The following is a 19,224-nucleotide window of genomic DNA, read 5'->3' as shown; positions in this document are numbered from 1 at the left end:
TACAAGTGGTAAATTAGGCTAAGGAAAAAATTAACCTATGAGACACATCTTCAGACAAGATAATCTGCTGATTTTTCCTTCACCCCAAAAGCCATTTCGTTATTAACTAGTTATTAGGTGGTTATTTGTAACAGCTGAAATGCTGACCTAAGATCTCATCTTTAGTGTTGTTTATGCCTCTCATGAATAACTAACATGATCGATAGTTAATGAGTCAAACACAGTGCTATTTTAGGGCCAGGAGGGCAATTAGGTAATCTCTTAGGTCAGGAAACAGTTCAAGAAAGGAATACAGCACAGATGAAATACTACTTAGCATTTGGTGAAAGAAAATCCAAGATTCTTAAATCTTAATCTACATTACTAAAAAAAAATCTACTTTCTGGTGATTTACTATATAAACTGATAACATATATAGTATCTATATTATATATTTTTAATTTATATCCTTGTATATGGAGATCTATTATAAAAAATCACTTCTGATATTTTACAGTTTATAATACATATGGTTTAATATGTTTCTTATATATTCTGAATATGTACAAAACCTCTTTAATCTGGCTCTTCCATAGATGTTGGTTGTGTTCACTTTGGCCCTGACATTAAGAATATCACCTAGGGGCACCGAGGTGGCTCAGTTGGTTAAGCATTTGACTCTTGATCTCAGCTCAGTTCTTAATCTCAGGGTCATGAGTTCAAGACCCACACTAGGCGTCACACTGGACACAGAACCTACTCTTAAAAAAAAAAAAGACAGGGCGCCCGGGTGGCTCAGTGGGTTAAGCCGTTGCCTTTGGCTCAGGTCATGATCTCAAGGTCCTGGGATCGAGCCCCGCATCCGGCTCTCTGCTCAGCAGGGAGCCTGCTTCCCTCTTCTCTCTCTCTCTGCCTACTTTTGATCTCTGTCTGTCAAATGGATAAATAAAATCTTTAAAAAAAAAAAAGAAAGAAAGAAAGAAAACCATATGAGGGGTGCCTGGGTGGCTCAGTGAATTAAAGCCTCTGTCTTAGGCTCAGATCATGATCCCAGGGTCCTGGGATCAAGCCCCGAATCGGGCTCTCTGCTCAGCAGGGAGCCTGTTTTCCTGCCCCCTCTCTGCCTGCCTCTCTGCCTACTTGTGATCTCTCTGTCTGTCAAATAAATAAATAAAATCTCAAAAAAAGAAAGAAAGAAAGAAAACCACATGAGAACAGAGTAATTTGGAAACTATTACTTATTTTTAATTTTCATTCATTTTCTAAGATTATTCTCCCCCTTAAGAAAATTTTAACACTTTTCCATACAAACACATGTAAAATTGAGACGCTTGAGTAGAAATTAGGCTGAATTTTGTTTAGTTTAGTAACAAGTGATTTTTTTCAACATCCTTTTTCTCACTTAATTTGGAATTCAAAGCAAATTAACATTATCTTTGTTTTAACTGAATATTGCCAGTATAAAAAATGAAAGAAGTATCTTGACATTCTTAGTTTCTTACTTAAATGGCATATATTTCCAACTGGAATTACCTTTCTGGTTTTCTTTCTTTTTATTTTTTTTATTAGATTTTTTCTAAATTTACTTATCCAACGGAAAGAGAGAGAGATCACAAGTAGGCAGAGAGGCAGACAGAGGGGGAGAGGGAAGCAGGTTCCCTGGCCCAATGCGGGGCTCGATCCCAGGACCCTGGGATCATGACCTGAGCCAACAGTGGAGTTAAATGGTTTTAGTTAGTCTGTACTTAAGGGGCTCAATATCAAGTCAAATCTCACAATGACCTTTTCCCCAGTTCTAGTAACTAGGTTTAAATGTTGCTTGTACACAATTCTAGCAACCAAATTTCTATCTTATTTTCCTCATACCTACATCCTCATTCTAACAAGTCTTTCACTCCACACATTAAAATCTTGCTCCTGTACCCCAGCCTCAGTACCAGTTTGTAAACTGACCTACCCATAATTATGTGTGGGTCTGTTTGGATCTCTAATGTTCTTTGCATCTAGATTCCCACTGCACTGCTCCTTCTAGGAAATGGCTGTCTGCCAGTGATGTAAGCCACTTGCCTCAACTACCAGCTGCTTTCTGACCTACACCTACACATGCCTCTGTGTAGCATGCTCTGCCTGGCTGAACATCCTCCTGTCATTCCCACTTAAGTTTACCCTGGCCTTTCACTTGTCCTGTCACAGTGAGGAGATGAGATGTAAAGACTTAAAATTTGTAAATGTCTGACACCCTATTTTGGTACATAAAAAGCATAAGATTAAGAATAAAACTTGTTGAAAATAATCACTATAACACTATGATCTCTACATACAGACTTAGAAAGTCTTAATGAAATGATTGTGCCTGCTAATATGGCCAACCATCAAAGAGACTTATAGAAATTTGCCACTCGTTCATTATACATTTGCTGAATGGAATGCAAACAAATGAAAAGAGACCTGTGATGATTCTTAGAATTAATATAGGTACACGGGAAAAGAGTTTTTAAAGTTTATGAATACTGTTACTTATAAAAGTCAGAATAGTTCTTTACTCATAGTCAAATGAATAATGAAGATCATTCAACACTGAGACCGGTTTTATATTCTATCAGAGGGGTTGGCAAACTTCTTCCGAAGGGAGTGAGTTAGTAAATATTTAGGCTCTGTTTCACCTACTCAATTCTGTCACTGTGGCTTGAAAAGTATAAACAAGTAAATTAAAGGGTATGGTTATGTTCCAATAAAACTTTATTTCTAGATGCCAAAATAAAAATTTCAGTAAAGTTTCACAACACAAAATATTACTCCTCTTTTGATGTATTTTCTTTTTAGAGTTTAATTCTTTATTTGAGAGAGAGCAAGAGCAGAGCACAAGCAGGGGAGGGACAGAAGGAGAGGGAGAAACAGTCTCCTGGCTTAGCCAGGAGCATCATATGGGAGCTGGGTCCCAGGACCCTGAGATCCTGACCTTAGCTCCAAGGCAGACACTTAACCAACTGAGCCACCTAGGAGCACCTCTTTTGATGTATTTTCAACCACTTTAAAATGTAAAATCTATTCTTGGCTCAAGGGCTGAGTTTGGCTCACTGGTTGGGTTGTAATTTGCTGACCTCTGTTTAATGCATATTTTCCCAGACTTTCAGATGACTAAAATGTGTATGTTGTGTATGGGGGGAGGAGCACATGGGAAAGAAAAAATGTTTTTGCATGTTTGAGAATATACCCATCCTTACCTTAAAAAAAAAAGGCCCTTTACATTGTTTAAAATATGTAGAATTTTCTTAACTATTTAGCAGTGTAAGTCCTCCATTTATGATATACAGAATTTTTCATTAACACACTTGGCTTTTATCAAATAACCAAGATGGAAATGGGAAGTAACCGGAAGATTATGTCTAAGCCTAAACAAAAGAAACAAAACGAAAGCTTGAAAAAGACAAAAACAAACAAAACTCTTGAAAAATAAGTAAGGTTCTGGAGAAGTTATTTGCACCATCTAACTCCAGTTGGATTCCCAAATAGTAACTTTTGATTATAGAGTCACATACCTCCAAGTAACAACTATCTAAAGGACACTAGGAGATGGAAGAAGTGAAATATTGCACTGGTTTAACAGTCACATTGTAAATAAATACGTTCCATTGCTAAAAATAGCAGTTAAGGGGCTGGAAGATTTTTATTATTATAAGGACAAGTAAACACGGGGATGAAAGTACAGCAAATAATTATTTTTTTATAATACAGAAGACTTACATTTATTTACCAAAAACAAAACAAAACAAAAAACATACCCTCAACCACAGCTTGTGTTACAGGTTTTGGGACTTCACGTGCTATCACAGAGAGAGAAAAACAAAATACCCCGGGGAAGGGGAGCAGCACCAAAAAAAAGACCTAAGTATTTGCTACTTTGTTCTTTCCAGTGCCCTCCAAACTTGTCACTTTCTTCTCTCTCCGTTTTAGATTCATTGCATATCCTTTTCAGATTCTTTTTACAGCTCCCTAGTTCCTTCTCCTTCATCTCGTTTTATAGCTCTTGAAAATCTCCCTTTCTTTTTGCTCTTCCGCTTATGGTACCTACTAAAACCTTAGAAAAGGGATGTAGATTCTAAAACTTCTGTGGGCTTCTAAGTGACGCCGAGCATGCTCAGTAGCTAGGTCAGGTTTTGTCGCCAGCAGCTGCCCTGATTCGACCTCTCCAAAAATAGACGTTTAACTCTTTGAACGCCTGTTTAAAGATGTAATTCGTTTTGCTCTCTCCTCATTCAAGGTTCAAAGGGAGGCAGCGAGGATTCCAAGGTCCCACCGCTCCCTCAGCCAATGAGGAGCCTGAGAGGGAGGAGCCTGGGGCGGCTTGGTGCAGCTTGAGCTTCTGAGGGATTCATCCCCGTAGATGCCGTGGAGTCTGAGCTCTGCTGCATCTGTCACAGCAGAGCAACATTAAAAACAAAAACACAAAACAAAAAACAGAAGAGGAGAAATGCTGCAGACTATGGAACGCTGTAGGACTTTCTGAAACATTTGCCGGGGATTCCCGTGGAGCATGATCTTTTAAAAACCAATTCTTTTCGAAGCCTGTTTGGGTAACTGGGAAAATGACAAATATGCTAAATGCAGCAGCTGATCGGGTGAAATGGACCAGATCGAGTGCTGCTAAAAGGGCTGCCTGCCTGGTGGCTGCGGCATATGCTCTGAAAACACTCTACCCCATCATTGGCAAGCGTTTAAAGCAATCTGGCCACAGGAAGAAAAAAGAAGCAGTTTATCCGGCTGCAGAGAACAGAGAAATACTGCATTGCACCGAGAACACTTGTAAAAAACCTTGTCCTGGAGTTAACGCAGATTTTTTCAAACAGCTCCTAGAACTTCGGAAAATTCTCTTTCCAAAACTTGTGACCACTGAAACAGGCTGGCTCTGCCTCCACTCGGTGGCTCTAATCTCAAGAACCTTTCTGTCTATCTATGTGGCTGGTCTGGATGGAAAAATCGTGAAAAGCATTGTGGAAAAGAAGCCTCGGACTTTCATCATCAAATTAACCAAGTGGCTTATGATTGCCATCCCTGCCACCTTTGTTAACAGTGCAATCAGGTACCTGGAGTGCAAACTGGCTTTGGCCTTCAGAACTCGTCTGGTAGACCATGCTTATGAAACCTATTTTACAAACCAGACTTATTATAAGGTGATCAATATGGATGGGAGGCTGGCAAACCCTGACCAGTCTCTTACTGAGGATATTATGATGTTCTCCCAGTCTGTGGCTCACTTATATTCCAATCTGACCAAGCCTATTTTAGATGTAATCCTGACCTCCTATACGCTTATCCAGACGGCTACATCCCGAGGAGCCAGTCCTATCGGGCCCACCATATTAGCAGGACTTGTGGTATATGCCACGGCTAAAGTTTTGAAAGCCTGCTCTCCCAAATTTGGTAAATTGGTGGCTGAAGAAGCTCACAGAAAAGGCTATTTGCGGTATGTGCACTCCAGAATTATAGCCAATGTCGAAGAAATTGCCTTTTACAGAGGACATAAGGTAAGATAGAAATTAAGGTGATGAGTGAAATGTGAGACTCTTCCAGCTGCCACTGCAGTGCTAGATACCATCTGTTGTCCTGTTGATGGACCCACTTCTTTAGCGTTTTAGATTTCTATGACATCTAAACCTATATTGAAATATATGCTTCCTTACCTTTCTAATTACAAGCTGTTCAAGAACTGTGAAGTGCAAACTTCTCTGAAGATTCATGGGGATAAGATTTTCAGCAACCTGAAAAAGCAGTCTACTTCCCTCAGCTACCCAAATATGCTCAGAATTCTCTCCAAAGCATTTGCCTAAAACATAAATTCCAACTGGTTGGTCTTAGCATTAGAGGGAAATATTTGTTTGGAAACTCAGTAAACACATTTTCACCAGGATAGAAAATTTAGGATGGTATTCTTGCTGTTGTTGTTGTCATTGTTCCTTTGTTTTTCAAGAGGGGGGAAAAAAACCATGCTTTTATGTGAAAGACATGTTTGACAGTTTTGCATGTCTGGTCAATGGAGTGACCTCAGTCCTCAGAATTGCAGGAGAATGTGTCTCACAAATAGCATTTGCATTAGTCTTAGTTAATGTTCAGCACCATAGTTTGAGACAAATAAAAAAAGGCAGTGAAATGAAATTTTGCCTAGCTTTGAGGGATAAACTAAGATTATAGAAGAAATGAGGATAAGAAAAGGCGTTCCAGAATGTTATTTTTAAATATTAAAGATTTTCAACATTAAATAGGTCCCTAAAATAGTTAGCCTAATTACATAAGCTTGCAGTGCATTAAAGTAACTTCAGAATATTAACTATGATGGAAATTTTTAGGTGATCCATTTGAAATCTTAATACAAATGAATTTGCAAATGAAATATTAGGGAATTCTAAAGCTGAAAATAGTATTTTAATTACCAAAGAGAATCATTTAATTTTTGAAGCTTCTTCAATTATCAAAAAAATTTTAAAGTAGTAGCATCCTGAAGAAGAAGATTTAAAGCAAATATAGGACTTCTATTTCCACTTGAAAATTGGTCTCATGTGTTATATTAATCATACTGATTGGTCATTCCTCTTGACTCATTGAACTCAGTGATGTAAATTACAGCATGCCGTAGGCTTCTTGCATTTAAAACAAAATCCAGTAGAGTTAGTTCAAAAGTGGAGTCTAATTACACATGTATGTGTCATGTTTTTATTTTTAGGTATTTTTGGTTCAATCAAAAAAAGATAAGGTTCTAACATTGTTTATTCTTTTACAGGATATTATTTAATTTTAATATCTTATACATATCATTTTGAAATCATGATTATAAATCACTTATGTGTATTTTATACTTAACATTATATTGACTATTATGTTTTTTTAAAAATAATACAGGTTACCCAAACTAGATAATAATGCTTACTCCTGATAGTTATCTGTATTTATTACCTTTAGAATCATAGATAATACTATACTAAATAAAACAAAATAGTATGTTCTTATCTTTTAAGAAAGTCCTCAAACATACACTATTTAATTTTATAGCTCATACTGGGTTAATTCTTATCTCTTTTTCCCTCCATAGGTAGAAATGAAGCAACTCCAGAAAAGTTACAAAGCTTTAGCAGATCAGATGAACCTCATTTTATCCAAACGTTTGTGGTACATCATGATAGAGCAATTCTTGATGAAGTATGTTTGGAGCAGCAGTGGACTAATTATGGTGGCTGTACCTATTATCACTGCAACTGGCTTTGCAGATGGTGGTAATGACATTTATGCTTAATCTCAAGTATATGTTTAAGATTAGTTCTTTTGAAGGTGTCACTGCTGGTTTTGTGTGAGTGAAACTGTGTCTGCAGTCGTTATTCTATGGTCATTACTGGTCAGAAAAAACTCACAGACCTTGAACATCCAATAATAAGATCAGCTATGTTAAAAAAAAAAAAAGACAAAGAGCTCTAAACACCTTTCTAGCTCTGAAATATTTCAGGGATCTCTGATGCAGTGTTTCTAGGAGGTCACCTTGAGCAATTTTAATTATTCTGCCTAACACACAATGATTCTCTAGTTTGCACTTAAATTCATAACAAAATAATACCTTCAAAACGAGTATTATACAAGTTCTCCCCATGTGTTGTAAACTTCAGTTCTGCACATTCTATAACTGGATTGGTCCTGACTTGTGATTTGAAGAACTGGTTGACTACATGAAGGAACCAGGAATATTATATCAGGGAATGTTTCATGCCATAGAACAAGGTCTCCTCTACTTACAGGTAATACCAGTAGCAACCTATGTAGCATGACTTAGTGGCACTGTAGAGGTAGAGGTTAGCAAGTTGCAGGCATCTAATTCTATTCTATTACTATTTCAGTAGTTTTTCCCAACATTTTCATCCTTTGGAATAACTAAAAAAGATAAGGGCAAGAAGGACAACATTAAAATGTTGTATAAAAACCTAACATGGGAGTTCGGGTTGTAATTGGCAAGGGCGGGGAGAATTAATTAAAGGAGGATTGTTTTCTCTTCTTCTTCCAAAATATTCTCCCTCCTCTTTAAAAACCTTTTGACCAAAATTGGCCTTGGTGTTGAAGGCACTAGAGAAAAGCATGGGCTTTGTAATGAGACAGAGATTTGCTCAAATCTTGGCTTTCCCTCTTCCTGCCTGTATCCTCTAAGTCATGTTAATTAAACTTTATAAAAATCAGTTTCCCCATCTATAAAATGAAAATCAGAAAGGCTACTTCAGAGAGTCATGTGAGGATTTAGTAAAATAATATTTAGAAAGTACAGAGCATACTTTTGCTGTTCTTGATCTATGGTGACAATTATTACCTAGAAAACAAAAGACTAATACTAATAACAGTGTGACAGAATTCACACTATATTACAGTTATTTTAGGTACAGAATTGAGAATCAGTAGTTATTTGTTTGAAGTCATCTAATAAAAACAAAGACAAAATTACCTTTTCTTTAATATATTGAAACTGTGCTTCAATGCTTTACCCAATTCTTACAAAAATATTTGTCAAATTTGAGTCATTCTTAACCTAAAATTGTTCACTTTAGTAAATTAAGATTTGTCAGTCCTTTGTGATGAGTACTATCCATACACCAAATATATTCTACATCATAACTCTCTAATAGCCAATGTATTAAGACTGCTGGGAAAACTAAATTTCATCTATTTTCATACTTTATTTTTTAAAATAATTTTATTAAGTTTATATTGAAAAGAGCATTGTTAGTAATAATATTTTTAGACTTAATCCTTCCATAATGAAATGATTATTTTTTCAGAAGAGCATTAGAGAAAAAAAAGACACACTTAAAAACCTATGGTCTTAAGATTAGTTTTACTAAGAAACTTGACAAAATCATCAGATATTTATAGTGAGTCTCTTTAAGTTTATGAATAAAAGTTTCATACATAATGTATATTAGAGATAACCCCAATGACAAGATTATGGTGTAGTTATGTTATTCCTTGGAAGCACTGGTCTTATTAGAAAACCCTAAAGTATTCAACATAGAACAGAGAAAATGTAGCTATTAATGGTGACAAATTAACCCCACTGGTGACAAATTAACCCCACAGAGACAAGTTAGAAGTAAACAGTGTGTGCGAAGGATCTAAAAGTCTTACTTCTACAGGTGATGTAATAAGATGTTTAGAAATAAATCTTATAAATCCTGAAAATATCTTATTAACCTAAAGAAACATTAAAATTTTAAATAGAAATTATGATAATAATTACATTTATGCAAATGAACAAGGTAATTCTTAAAGCTTCCTTTAGAAGAAAATTTTATACAAAGAGAAGCAATAAGACAATTACATAGACAAAAAGTAAATTCATATGTCAACATTATGAGAGTACACTTCAAGATCTTTTTTTTTTTTTTAATATTTTATTTATTTATTTGACAGACAGAGATCACAAGTAGGCAGAGAGGCAGACAGAGAGAGGAAGAAGCAGGCTCCCCGCTGAGCAGAGAGCCTGATGCGGGGCTCGATCCCAGGACCCTGGGATCATGACTCGAGCCGAAGGCAGAAGCTTTAACCCACTGAGCCACCCAGGTGTCCCCACTTCAAGATCTTCTATAATTTCTTAAGTTACTACCTGTTTGCTTATCATGTTTATGTGCATATTTTTACTAAATATATTTGACCTATAATAATTTAACACATGAAAATATTAAGTTACTATTCTACTCGGATAAAATTATTTATTTTTTTAGATAATGATATGTCTTTGACGCTGTAGGTCTTGGAATTACATACCCTATATTCTTTTTTTTTTTTAGAGATTTTATTTATTTATTTGACAGAGAAATCACAAGTAGGCAGAGAGGCAGACAGAGAGAGAAGGGGAAGCAGGCTCACTGCTGAGCAAAGAGCCTGATGCAGGGCTCGATCCCAGGACCCTGGGATCATGACCTGAGCCGAAGGCAGAGGCTTTAACCCACTGAGCCACCCAGGCGCCCCATACCCTATATTCTAATGTTGTCTTCAATCTTAATTTACACATATGCCCTGCGTTGTCCCTTATGTTAGAGATGAACCCAGTACATGATACTGTGTATTTTAAGGCAAAAATACATGGAAAAAAAGTGGGTGAATAAAACAGATATGGCAAAGAGAAAAGGAGAAAAAGTAGAATAGATAAAAGAAATAAAAGAATAGAGAAAGAAGCAGGCCCCTGCTCAAATTTTGACTCTGCTGTTTAATACTTATCCATCCTTGAGAAAGTTACATAAATTTTTATGTCCCAGCTTTCCCATCTTAACTATAGGGATAAGAATATATATCTCACAGAATTGTTAGGAAATTATATATAAAGCATTTAATGTGCTTTGAAACAGTCCTTGATGTAAAGTTAAAACTTAGGTGGAAGCAATTGTTAATATTTACTATATTCCTACTGTGTGGGTACTGGAGTCAGATTTTCTGGGTCAGATACTGGGTTATTTTCTTACTATGTAAGGCTGTGACTATGGGCAAATCATTTAACCATTTTGAGCTTCAATTTTCTCAGTTCCAAAATGGGGGAAATTATAGCAAGGTAGTTACAAGGATTAAGGAAGATGGCATGTGTGAAACTTAGAATATTGCCTGCCTCATAAGAAAGGCTCAATAGATGTTTGCTGGCATGGTTATTGTAGTTAAAGGCATTTGGAAATGATTAGCAAACCAGAGGTAAAAATGCCAATAGGAGGAAGAGCATGCATAATTTTTTATTTTTGGAGGAGATAAGAAAAATGGTTCTACAATAGTTTTGTAATACTATTTACCTACAACTTTAAGTGAAATCTTATGGTAAGGACAGGATTATGTTTATATTTAAGTTCCCATTATGAAATTGCAAATGGAATCATGCTATTTTCACATGAAAAGAGGAGCTTCCGAGTCATCTAGTGTGGAGCCCCAGAATTGCACAAATGGTTAGTGGAAGCATGAAGGATAGAAGACACCATATAATTCCTAGTGCACTGCCTTTTTGCCCTTCACAATGCTGCCTCCATATTACCTGCATTGGAAATTGCTCTAGAAGGTATTTAACTTAGTTTGACACTAAGTAATCATGTGACCAAATGGTTGAAAAAGAGGCACTGGAATGGTTAATTATGTATATTTTCTATTTTGTTTTTTATAAGGTATTACCCTCTTTATTTTATATTAAGAGAGAGACTGAAATTATATGAAGAAAATAGTTACCTGGGAGATATCATCTCAATTTTTTTAATTTAAAGTTCCAGTATAGTTAACATAGTGTTATATTAGCTTCAGGTGTTCAATATTGTGATTCAGCAATTCCATCCATCACCTGGAAGCCATCAAGCAAAGTGCACTCCTTAATCTCCATCACCTACTTCACACATCTCCCCCATCTGCCTCCCATCTGATAGCCATTCAAGTTAAGAGCTTGTTTCTTGGTTTCTCTCTCCCTTTCTCAGTCTTCTTCTTTTTCTTTGCTCATTCATTTTCTTTCTTAAATGCCACTTAAGTGAAATCATATAGTATTTGCCTTTCTCTGACTGACTCATTTCAATTAGCATTGTAATCTCTAACTCTTGTTGTTGCAACTCAACTGTTGTTGCAAATGGTAAGATTTCATTCTTTTTTATGGCTGAATATATTCCATTATGTATGTATACCACATCTTTTCTATCCATTCACCAGTTGATGGACACTTGGGCTGCTTCCATACTTTGGCTATTGTAAATAATGTTGCTATAAACATAGGGGTGCGTGTATCCCTTTGAATACATTTTTTTGTATTCTTTAGGTAAGTTCCCCTTACTGAAGATTACTAGATCATATGGTAGTTCTACTTTTAATTTTTTGAGGAACCTCCACACTGTTTTCCACAGTGGCAGCACCACTTTGCCTTCCCTCCAACAGTGCACAAAGGTTCCTTTTCCTCTACATCCTTGCCAACACTTGTTTCTTGTGTTCCGGTTTTAGCCATTCTGACAGATGTGAGGTGATACCTCATTATAGTTTTGACATGTATTTCCCTGATAATGAGTGATGTTGAGCATCTTTTCTGTGTCTGTTGGTCATCTAGTATCCCCTCAATTTTTTTAATGTTATAGGCCACTTCTCTTTATATCAAGAACAGTTCTGGGCAAGGCGAGAGAAAGCTGTTTATAGGTCCCTCCTGCCACTATCATCACCTAGTAACATGGGTGATGTTTTTTATTCCTAAAATTTACCTCTAATAAGGCTATATCCATAACTCTTGTTGTATTAGTGTTTCATATTCTAATGTAAAATTATTGGAATATAATTTTATATTATGGGTCAATTTGAATATACTTCTCCTGTTGACCAATTATTGTAACTAATTAGCAAAACACATGAAAGATATACTTTTAAGCTATAATTAGCTATCCCTATTACATAGCTATTGGCAGATGGAATTTTTAAAGTATAACATATAGGCCATAGGGACCCAGTTGCTAGTGTACCACTCAATGAACTGCCACAAAGTTAACACATATACATAATCACTAGTCACAAAAAATAGAAACATACCTTCATCCCAGAACCCCTCGCTCCTTCCAGTTTTATCCCCATCCTCAGTCCACTATTGCATCCCTAACTTATTCCTGCCCCAAACATGCTGCAGTAAAGGTAATTATTTTACTAACCATTGATCAGTGTTTGCTGGGTTTGAAACTTGTATAAATAGTATCATACAGTATGTATGAGAGTTCTAGTTGCTCCACAAGCATTTGTTAATGTTTGATATCAGTCTTTTTCATTTTAGTGTTTCTGTGAGTGCATAGTGGTACATCATTGTGGTTTTAATTTAAATTTCTCTGATGACTAATGAAATTAAGTACTTTCTATTTGTTTACTTGCTATTTGGGTAGCTTTCTTATGAAGTATCAATGATTTTTTTTTTCACTTTTAAATGGACTTATCTGTTTTTTTTTCTTATTGGTTTCAAAGCTCTTATGTACTCTGTTATGTGACTTTCATCAGACATACACACACACACACAAATACCAGTTTTCCCATTCTATTTATACTTTTCAGTCTGTTAACAGTGTGTAAGAGGAGTTCATAATTTTAACATAGTTCAATTTATCAATCATTTTTTTTGTGTGGGGTTAGTGGTTTTATGCCCTGTTTAAGAAATACTTGCCTAATCCAAGGACATAAAGATAATTTCCTATTTTATCTTCCAGAATTTTATTGGTTTTTTCATTTCACATGGGGATCTTCAAACCAATTAGATTTGATATTTATATATGGTATGAGGTAGGAGAAGACCATAAGTTTTTGCTGAGATTTGTCAAGGTGATAGTTTTCAATTAGCAACTGTTGCACCTGGGATAAACCTCATTGGTTAGGATACTGCCATTGCACAAAGCTTGAGATTTGTCAAGATGATAAGGGTAAAGTGTAAATGAAAAGAAATAAACTCAGGTTATAAGTCCAAAGAAAAATCACAGACGAATAACCAACTTTTTTTTTTAACTTTTAAAAAATTAATACACTTAATTTTCTTAGAGCAGTTCTTAGCTTATGGAAAAAAATGATCAGAAAGAATTCCAAATGTCTCCTCTCCTCCACAGTTTCTCCCATTATTTACATCCTGTATTTGTGTGGTACATTTGTTACAACTGATGAATCCATATGTATGCATTATTAACTGAAGTGCATAATTTACATTAGGGTGTATTTCTTTGCATTGTACACTTGCATGGGTTTTGACAAGCGTCTAATGACATAATTTTAGTTTCTAAATCCTTTCTCACCTTTTCAGTGAGTAATAGCAGATGTCACCATTTTCAATACAATACCTTTTATTAGTGGAGCTGGAAAGTAGCGGTAAGATGGGCAGATAGAATGTTAAATATTATATCCTCAAGTGAGAAACATTTGACAAAACGTTTAAAATATTTGGTGAGGAGAATAAAATGGGTTGACCTATGATACAAAATAAATGAGTTCCTGAGGCCATGAATTTATATTCTGAAACTAAGGAATCTGGTTTTTTCACAGAGGTTATGCAATTGACTGTTGAGTGCATGACAAAATACTACGGGCACTGTTCTCATAGTACCTGCCAAAAAACAACCAGTAGAATAAAAGTCAGATGAAATCTGTTCACAGCGATTTGTAATTTTGTTGCTAAAAGCATGAAGAAAGCCCAGTAGGCATTAATCTGCCAAAGCAACATGGAAAGTACCATGCCATATCAAATACAAGTCCATCTGTGCTCATGTTTCTCCTTCTTAACAGAGGCTGTCGATGCAAGCTGCTACTCAAACCCCTTTTAACCCAAATTCATAAAATGCCATAATTATTTTAGATCATCAGCCAGATTCTCTGTGAGCCAAAACTATTCTTAGAACTTTAACTGACACAGCAATTCATTATTTTGGTAGTTTGCTGAGAATCATTTGGTAATTTTTTTGTAGCTATCTAAATTTTATCACACACTTAAATGTATTTAAGAATATCTATGTTCTATTCTCAGTCTATTTATTCAGTCACATTTTTCACTCCTCACTTCTACCAGCACTCAAAACCTTTTTTTTTTTTTTTTCATTCTTAGGGAAACTAACTAACTTCAAGGGAACTAAAGGTAGTTTGCAAAGCAGTGACTGACAGTAGAACGAGGAGGGGCCATACTGGACTATCATAGAAGGTCCCCATGAACATATGGTGATTTTGATGCTCAAACGAAACTTGTGCCTGACACCACCCATACTGTTACATGACAAGGCTATTTATCATTCAATTGACATTGCTTCAAATTTCCTTTCTCTGTGCCATTGCTTGTGCTGTACTTGTAGTCTCTTTAAAATTGTACATAGTCTTCGAGGCCTTTCTCATAGTATGCTCCTTCATGAGGCATTCCCTGTCTCTTGCAGCTACAAATTATTTTCTGCCTTCTGCAAACACTTCACATTAACTCTCTTCATAGGCTGCTCTCAACGGTTAGTTAGAAATTTGTCTTCTCTTTCTTACCAAACCATGAGGCCCTTAAGGAAAGAGTCTGAAAATCACATTTATCCTTATATATCTTATAACACCTTGCCTAAATTCTTGCACATCTAGTTGTTCAGTAAATATCTGCTGAGTGAATTCTACCTTATATTATGCATGGATCCCTTCCCAACTCAGCTGAGCTGTCTATAAGCAAGTAAAGGTAAAAGTAGCTGGTAGTTCTAGGAGGGCACAAGTTAAATATCTGCATTGTTATAGAAAAAAAAAAAAAAAAACAACTTCCACACTGAGATAAACCAGAAAGAAATATATATCAAAAGGGGCCTATGGCTATCTATATCATATCATTCTAATACTTTCACTAGTTTACAGTATTTAATTTAGAACTTTGGAGACAATTTATAGAAGAACCAAATAGAGAATCATATTGATGGGAAGTTTAAAGTAATGACTGGGGAGAATAATTTAGAAGAATAAGACTGAATTGAGTAATATGCAATAATAATAATAATAATAACTAGAGAAAGTAATACTAGCTAACATTTAGAGCACTTATTATGGGCCAAGGGTTGGGCTACTACTTCATTTGTATTTCACCTTTAAGCCCCACAACAATCCTTTGAGATAGAATTGTTTCAGATATTAGTATTAATTCCCTCATTTGCACATGAAAAAATAGGCATAGGGAGGATAACTGGCTTGTTCTACTTATCTTACCATTTGTCAATAAGTGGTAGAGCCTGGATTCAAACCCAGTCTAGGGGTACCTGGGTGGCTCAGTGGGTTAAAGCCTCTGCCTTCAGCTCAGGTCATGATCCCAGGGTTCTGGGATCAAGCCCCCCATCAGGCTGTCTGCTCAGCGGGGAGCCTGCTTCGTCCTCTCTCTCTGCCTGCCTCTCTGACTATTTGTGATCTCTGTCAAATAAATAAGTAAAATCTTAAAAAAAAAAAAAAAAAAACAGTCTAACTCCTACTCTTGACCATAATTCTGCATTGACAGAAATTTAGGATGTTCATCTACCTACCCATTTACTCACCCATGCATTCATTCAGTATACACTGAGGAGTACCATGTGCTAGACACTCTGGTTGGTACTGGGAATAAAGAATACAAAACATAGTCTTGACTTTTAAGGAATTTATAATCCATTGGAAAAGCCAGACAAGGTTTTCCACTCAAACCTATATTAAAGAGTTAACTTTAAGAAAGAAAGAACTAGGCAAGAAAGGAAGGAAGTATTTTAAACTCAGAAGAAATGGTATATGCAAATACCAAAGGATAAACAAAATATTGCATGTTTGAGGTGCTGTGGAATGTAGGGGCAGCTTAGGTGAAACAGATGAACTGAGTCTAGATTATGAAGGTCAGCTAATCTGCAGTTCAATTGAAAGAGCCACACTAGAAATATTTGCTTATATTCCAGTTATTAATATTTTTTTGACCAAATCCATAGTATTTTATTACCTAACCATAAAAGGGGTAGAGAATTGGGCACCTGGGTGGCTCAGTTGGTTAAGAGGGGTAGAGAATTGAATTTGGAAAGGGTTAAATGAATGCTAAATGAAAATAGACTTAATTTTTAATTAAGTATATTAACGCTCCTCCTAGAAAAATAATAAAACAAAAGGAAGCTTTAAATAAAATCTGGTACAAATACTCTATTTTCAATAATTCATTAAATTTCTAGGAAATTGCTGATACTAATGAAATATTTACAATGTGGGTTTTTTAGCTGCAATTTCATTTGTAAAAAGAAAATAGTTCACCTGAAAAAACTCAATAGTTTTGTAATTTGCTTTTAGATCTAGAGGATGGCCAAAAACAAGCTATGGTTAGTGAACGGACAGAAGCCTTTACCACTGCTCGAAATTTACTGGCCTCTGGAGCCGATGCTATTGAAAGGATTATGTCTTCATACAAAGAGGTACTGGTATATCTTGTTGTCTATTTGATTAAAATAATACATATGAAAATCAAGAAAAATGTAAATTATCAGATATACTTAGCAATTTGGAAACATATCTTTTCTCTACTAAAAATTCCTAAGAGTATAATCAAGATAAAGGGCAGCAACTCCCACATGTATTGCTGCTAATACTCTAGTTTTTACACTCTTAATTGCTCTTAATTGTAACTCCTCTTTTTCTGTCTATAGTATGACATATTTGTTTTCTGAAAAAGTCTATTAGGTATGGATTCTGGAACCAGAGCACCTAAATTTAAAATCTTGCTCTAGTATGTGCAAATTATGTGAACTTGATCAAGTTTCTTAATCTGTTTGTCTCCTTATCTGTAAAATGCATATAATGTAGCATTACTTGGTAGGGTTGTTGTGAGTTAATAGATGTAGAATATTTAAAACAACACATATTTAGAACTCAATAAGTATTAGCCAATAATATATACCTTGCAGACTTTTACTCATCCTTCATGTCAAGTCAACCCTCACTGACCACATCTAAAACCTTCTTGTGATTCTACTTTCTCTGCAAAGTCTGGGTCTTCCTTCTCTGTGTTCTGGTGCAATACCATGTTATAATTGCCCACCAGACCCTGAGAGGAAAGCAACATCCATTTACTTATCTTTGCATTTTAATATTTGTTTTAATGTGTGGAATATTGCATGTGGTCAAGAAATATTTGCTGAAAAAATGGTAATAAGATTTGCAGATATCAGAGGGTTAAAATTAGAAATTATTCATTTCTGCTATTATATGATATTCCCATGACCAGTTATTTTCACCATTAATTATTCTTGTGACTTTTGTATCAATATGAATCGCCGGAGCATCATTGTAAATTCCTCTGCCAATTAAATCATTCTTGAATAGACCATATAAAAGAGTAACAAAGTTTGTGATTTGCTCACAAAATTTTTAGTGTCCTTCAACAACTGATTTATCAAATTGGGGTTCCTTAAAAAAGTAAAACCAGGGTGCCTGGCTGGTTCAGTTTGTTAAGCGTTTGGCCTTAAGCTCAGGTCATGATCCTAGGGTCGTAGGATTGAGCCCTCACTGGGCTCCCTACTTGTGGGGAAGCCTGCTTCTCCCTCTCCCATTCCCCCTGCTGTTCTCTCTCTTACTGTGTCTCTGTCAAATAAATAATTAAGATTTTTACAAAAAATAAAAATAATACAAATAAAAAAGTAAAACCAATTGTTTAGGGTCACATACCAAAACAACTCCATTTTTTAAAATTTTTTCAGTGGCGCCTGGGTGCCTTAGTCAGTTAAGTGGCTGACTCTCAGTGTCTGCTGAGGTCATGATCTCAGGATCCTGGGATCAAGCCTTACCACCCACCCACACCTCCCCACCCCTATCACCCCCACCCCTTGCCCAGCCCTTGTGTCTGCTGCAACTTCAACCTGAGAGTTAGATTGTGGATTCTCTCTCTCCTCTGCCCCTGCCCCTGCTTGTGCTCACACATGCTCTCTTTCTCTCTAGCTCTCTCAAATAAATAAATAAATAAATAAATCTTTAAATTTTTTTTCAAGTAGTAATTTTGATAATGTATAGATAGAGTTTTAGGGACCAAAGTCATTTGGCCACAGTCACATTCTCCGATTTTTTGAGACGCTCTGCCCACTCCATCCTACATCCTACTGTATTAACTCATTGCCTCCTGCCTTTCTTTGACCCGTGCATTTAGTTTTTGGATTTTTTTCTCTATGCAAATATATTTACCCCAGTTTCTTTTGAATCTGTGTTTTGTTAATTCTTAGCTGTTTTCCTCCACTAGGGAACTCAAGAGATCCTTCAAGATAACATTTTAGAAATTACCTCTTAAATTGTTACAACATTAATATGTAGAAATGCAATGCTAATGACAGTGGAGACATGCAGTGGAAGGCTTTTGATAAAAACACCTACTCATTTATGGCTTCAGTCTTGCACACCCATAAATCTTACACAAATGTCAGCATTGTATTGTATTATTCCACGGTTTGTTAGTGACATGCCTTGCTTATTGGTGCCAATTTCCTGGTAAATATTCCTAAAAGGGAATGGTTTTTGTGTTTTCCTTTTCACTGAGGAAGATGGTCTTGACAGGAGATGAGTCAGCTTTCACATTACCCTGATAACAAGGTGTTCTTGTAACAGAAAAACAGCAGGAGTTTTCTTCTAAATTGGATAACTGGCAGAATAAGAGCAAGACCCCATTCTCCTGAGCCTTATGAACTAAAGCAGAGATTGATCTCATTTTATAATCTCACCTAGAATAAAAGTCATATTTAATGTTTTTCTTTGGCCGTACATCATGTTTGGCTT

General features: G+C 35.8%; 1 protein-coding gene across 1 annotated transcript in view; it reads left to right on the top strand.

The window, feature by feature from the left end:
* The window catches only part of ABCD2 (ATP binding cassette subfamily D member 2), a 65,378-nt gene that overhangs the window by 1,465 nt on the left and 44,689 nt on the right, over nt 1–19,224 (top strand). The window contains exons 2-4 of the mRNA XM_082742460.1: nt 4,241–5,504; nt 7,064–7,244; nt 16,759–16,880. Coding sequence (XP_082598586.1) covers nt 4,566–5,504; nt 7,064–7,244; nt 16,759–16,880 — 1,242 coding nt within the window. The 5' untranslated portion in view covers nt 4,241–4,565. The remainder of the gene's footprint in view (nt 1–4,240; nt 5,505–7,063; nt 7,245–16,758; nt 16,881–19,224) is intronic.

Source organism: Mustela nivalis (assembly GCF_964662115.1).
Source record: "Mustela nivalis genome assembly, chromosome: 7".
NCBI lineage: Eukaryota > Metazoa > Chordata > Mammalia > Carnivora > Mustelidae > Mustela > Mustela nivalis.
Note: the sequence above shows the minus strand (reverse complement) of the source record. Positions and strands in the feature narration are given on the sequence as shown.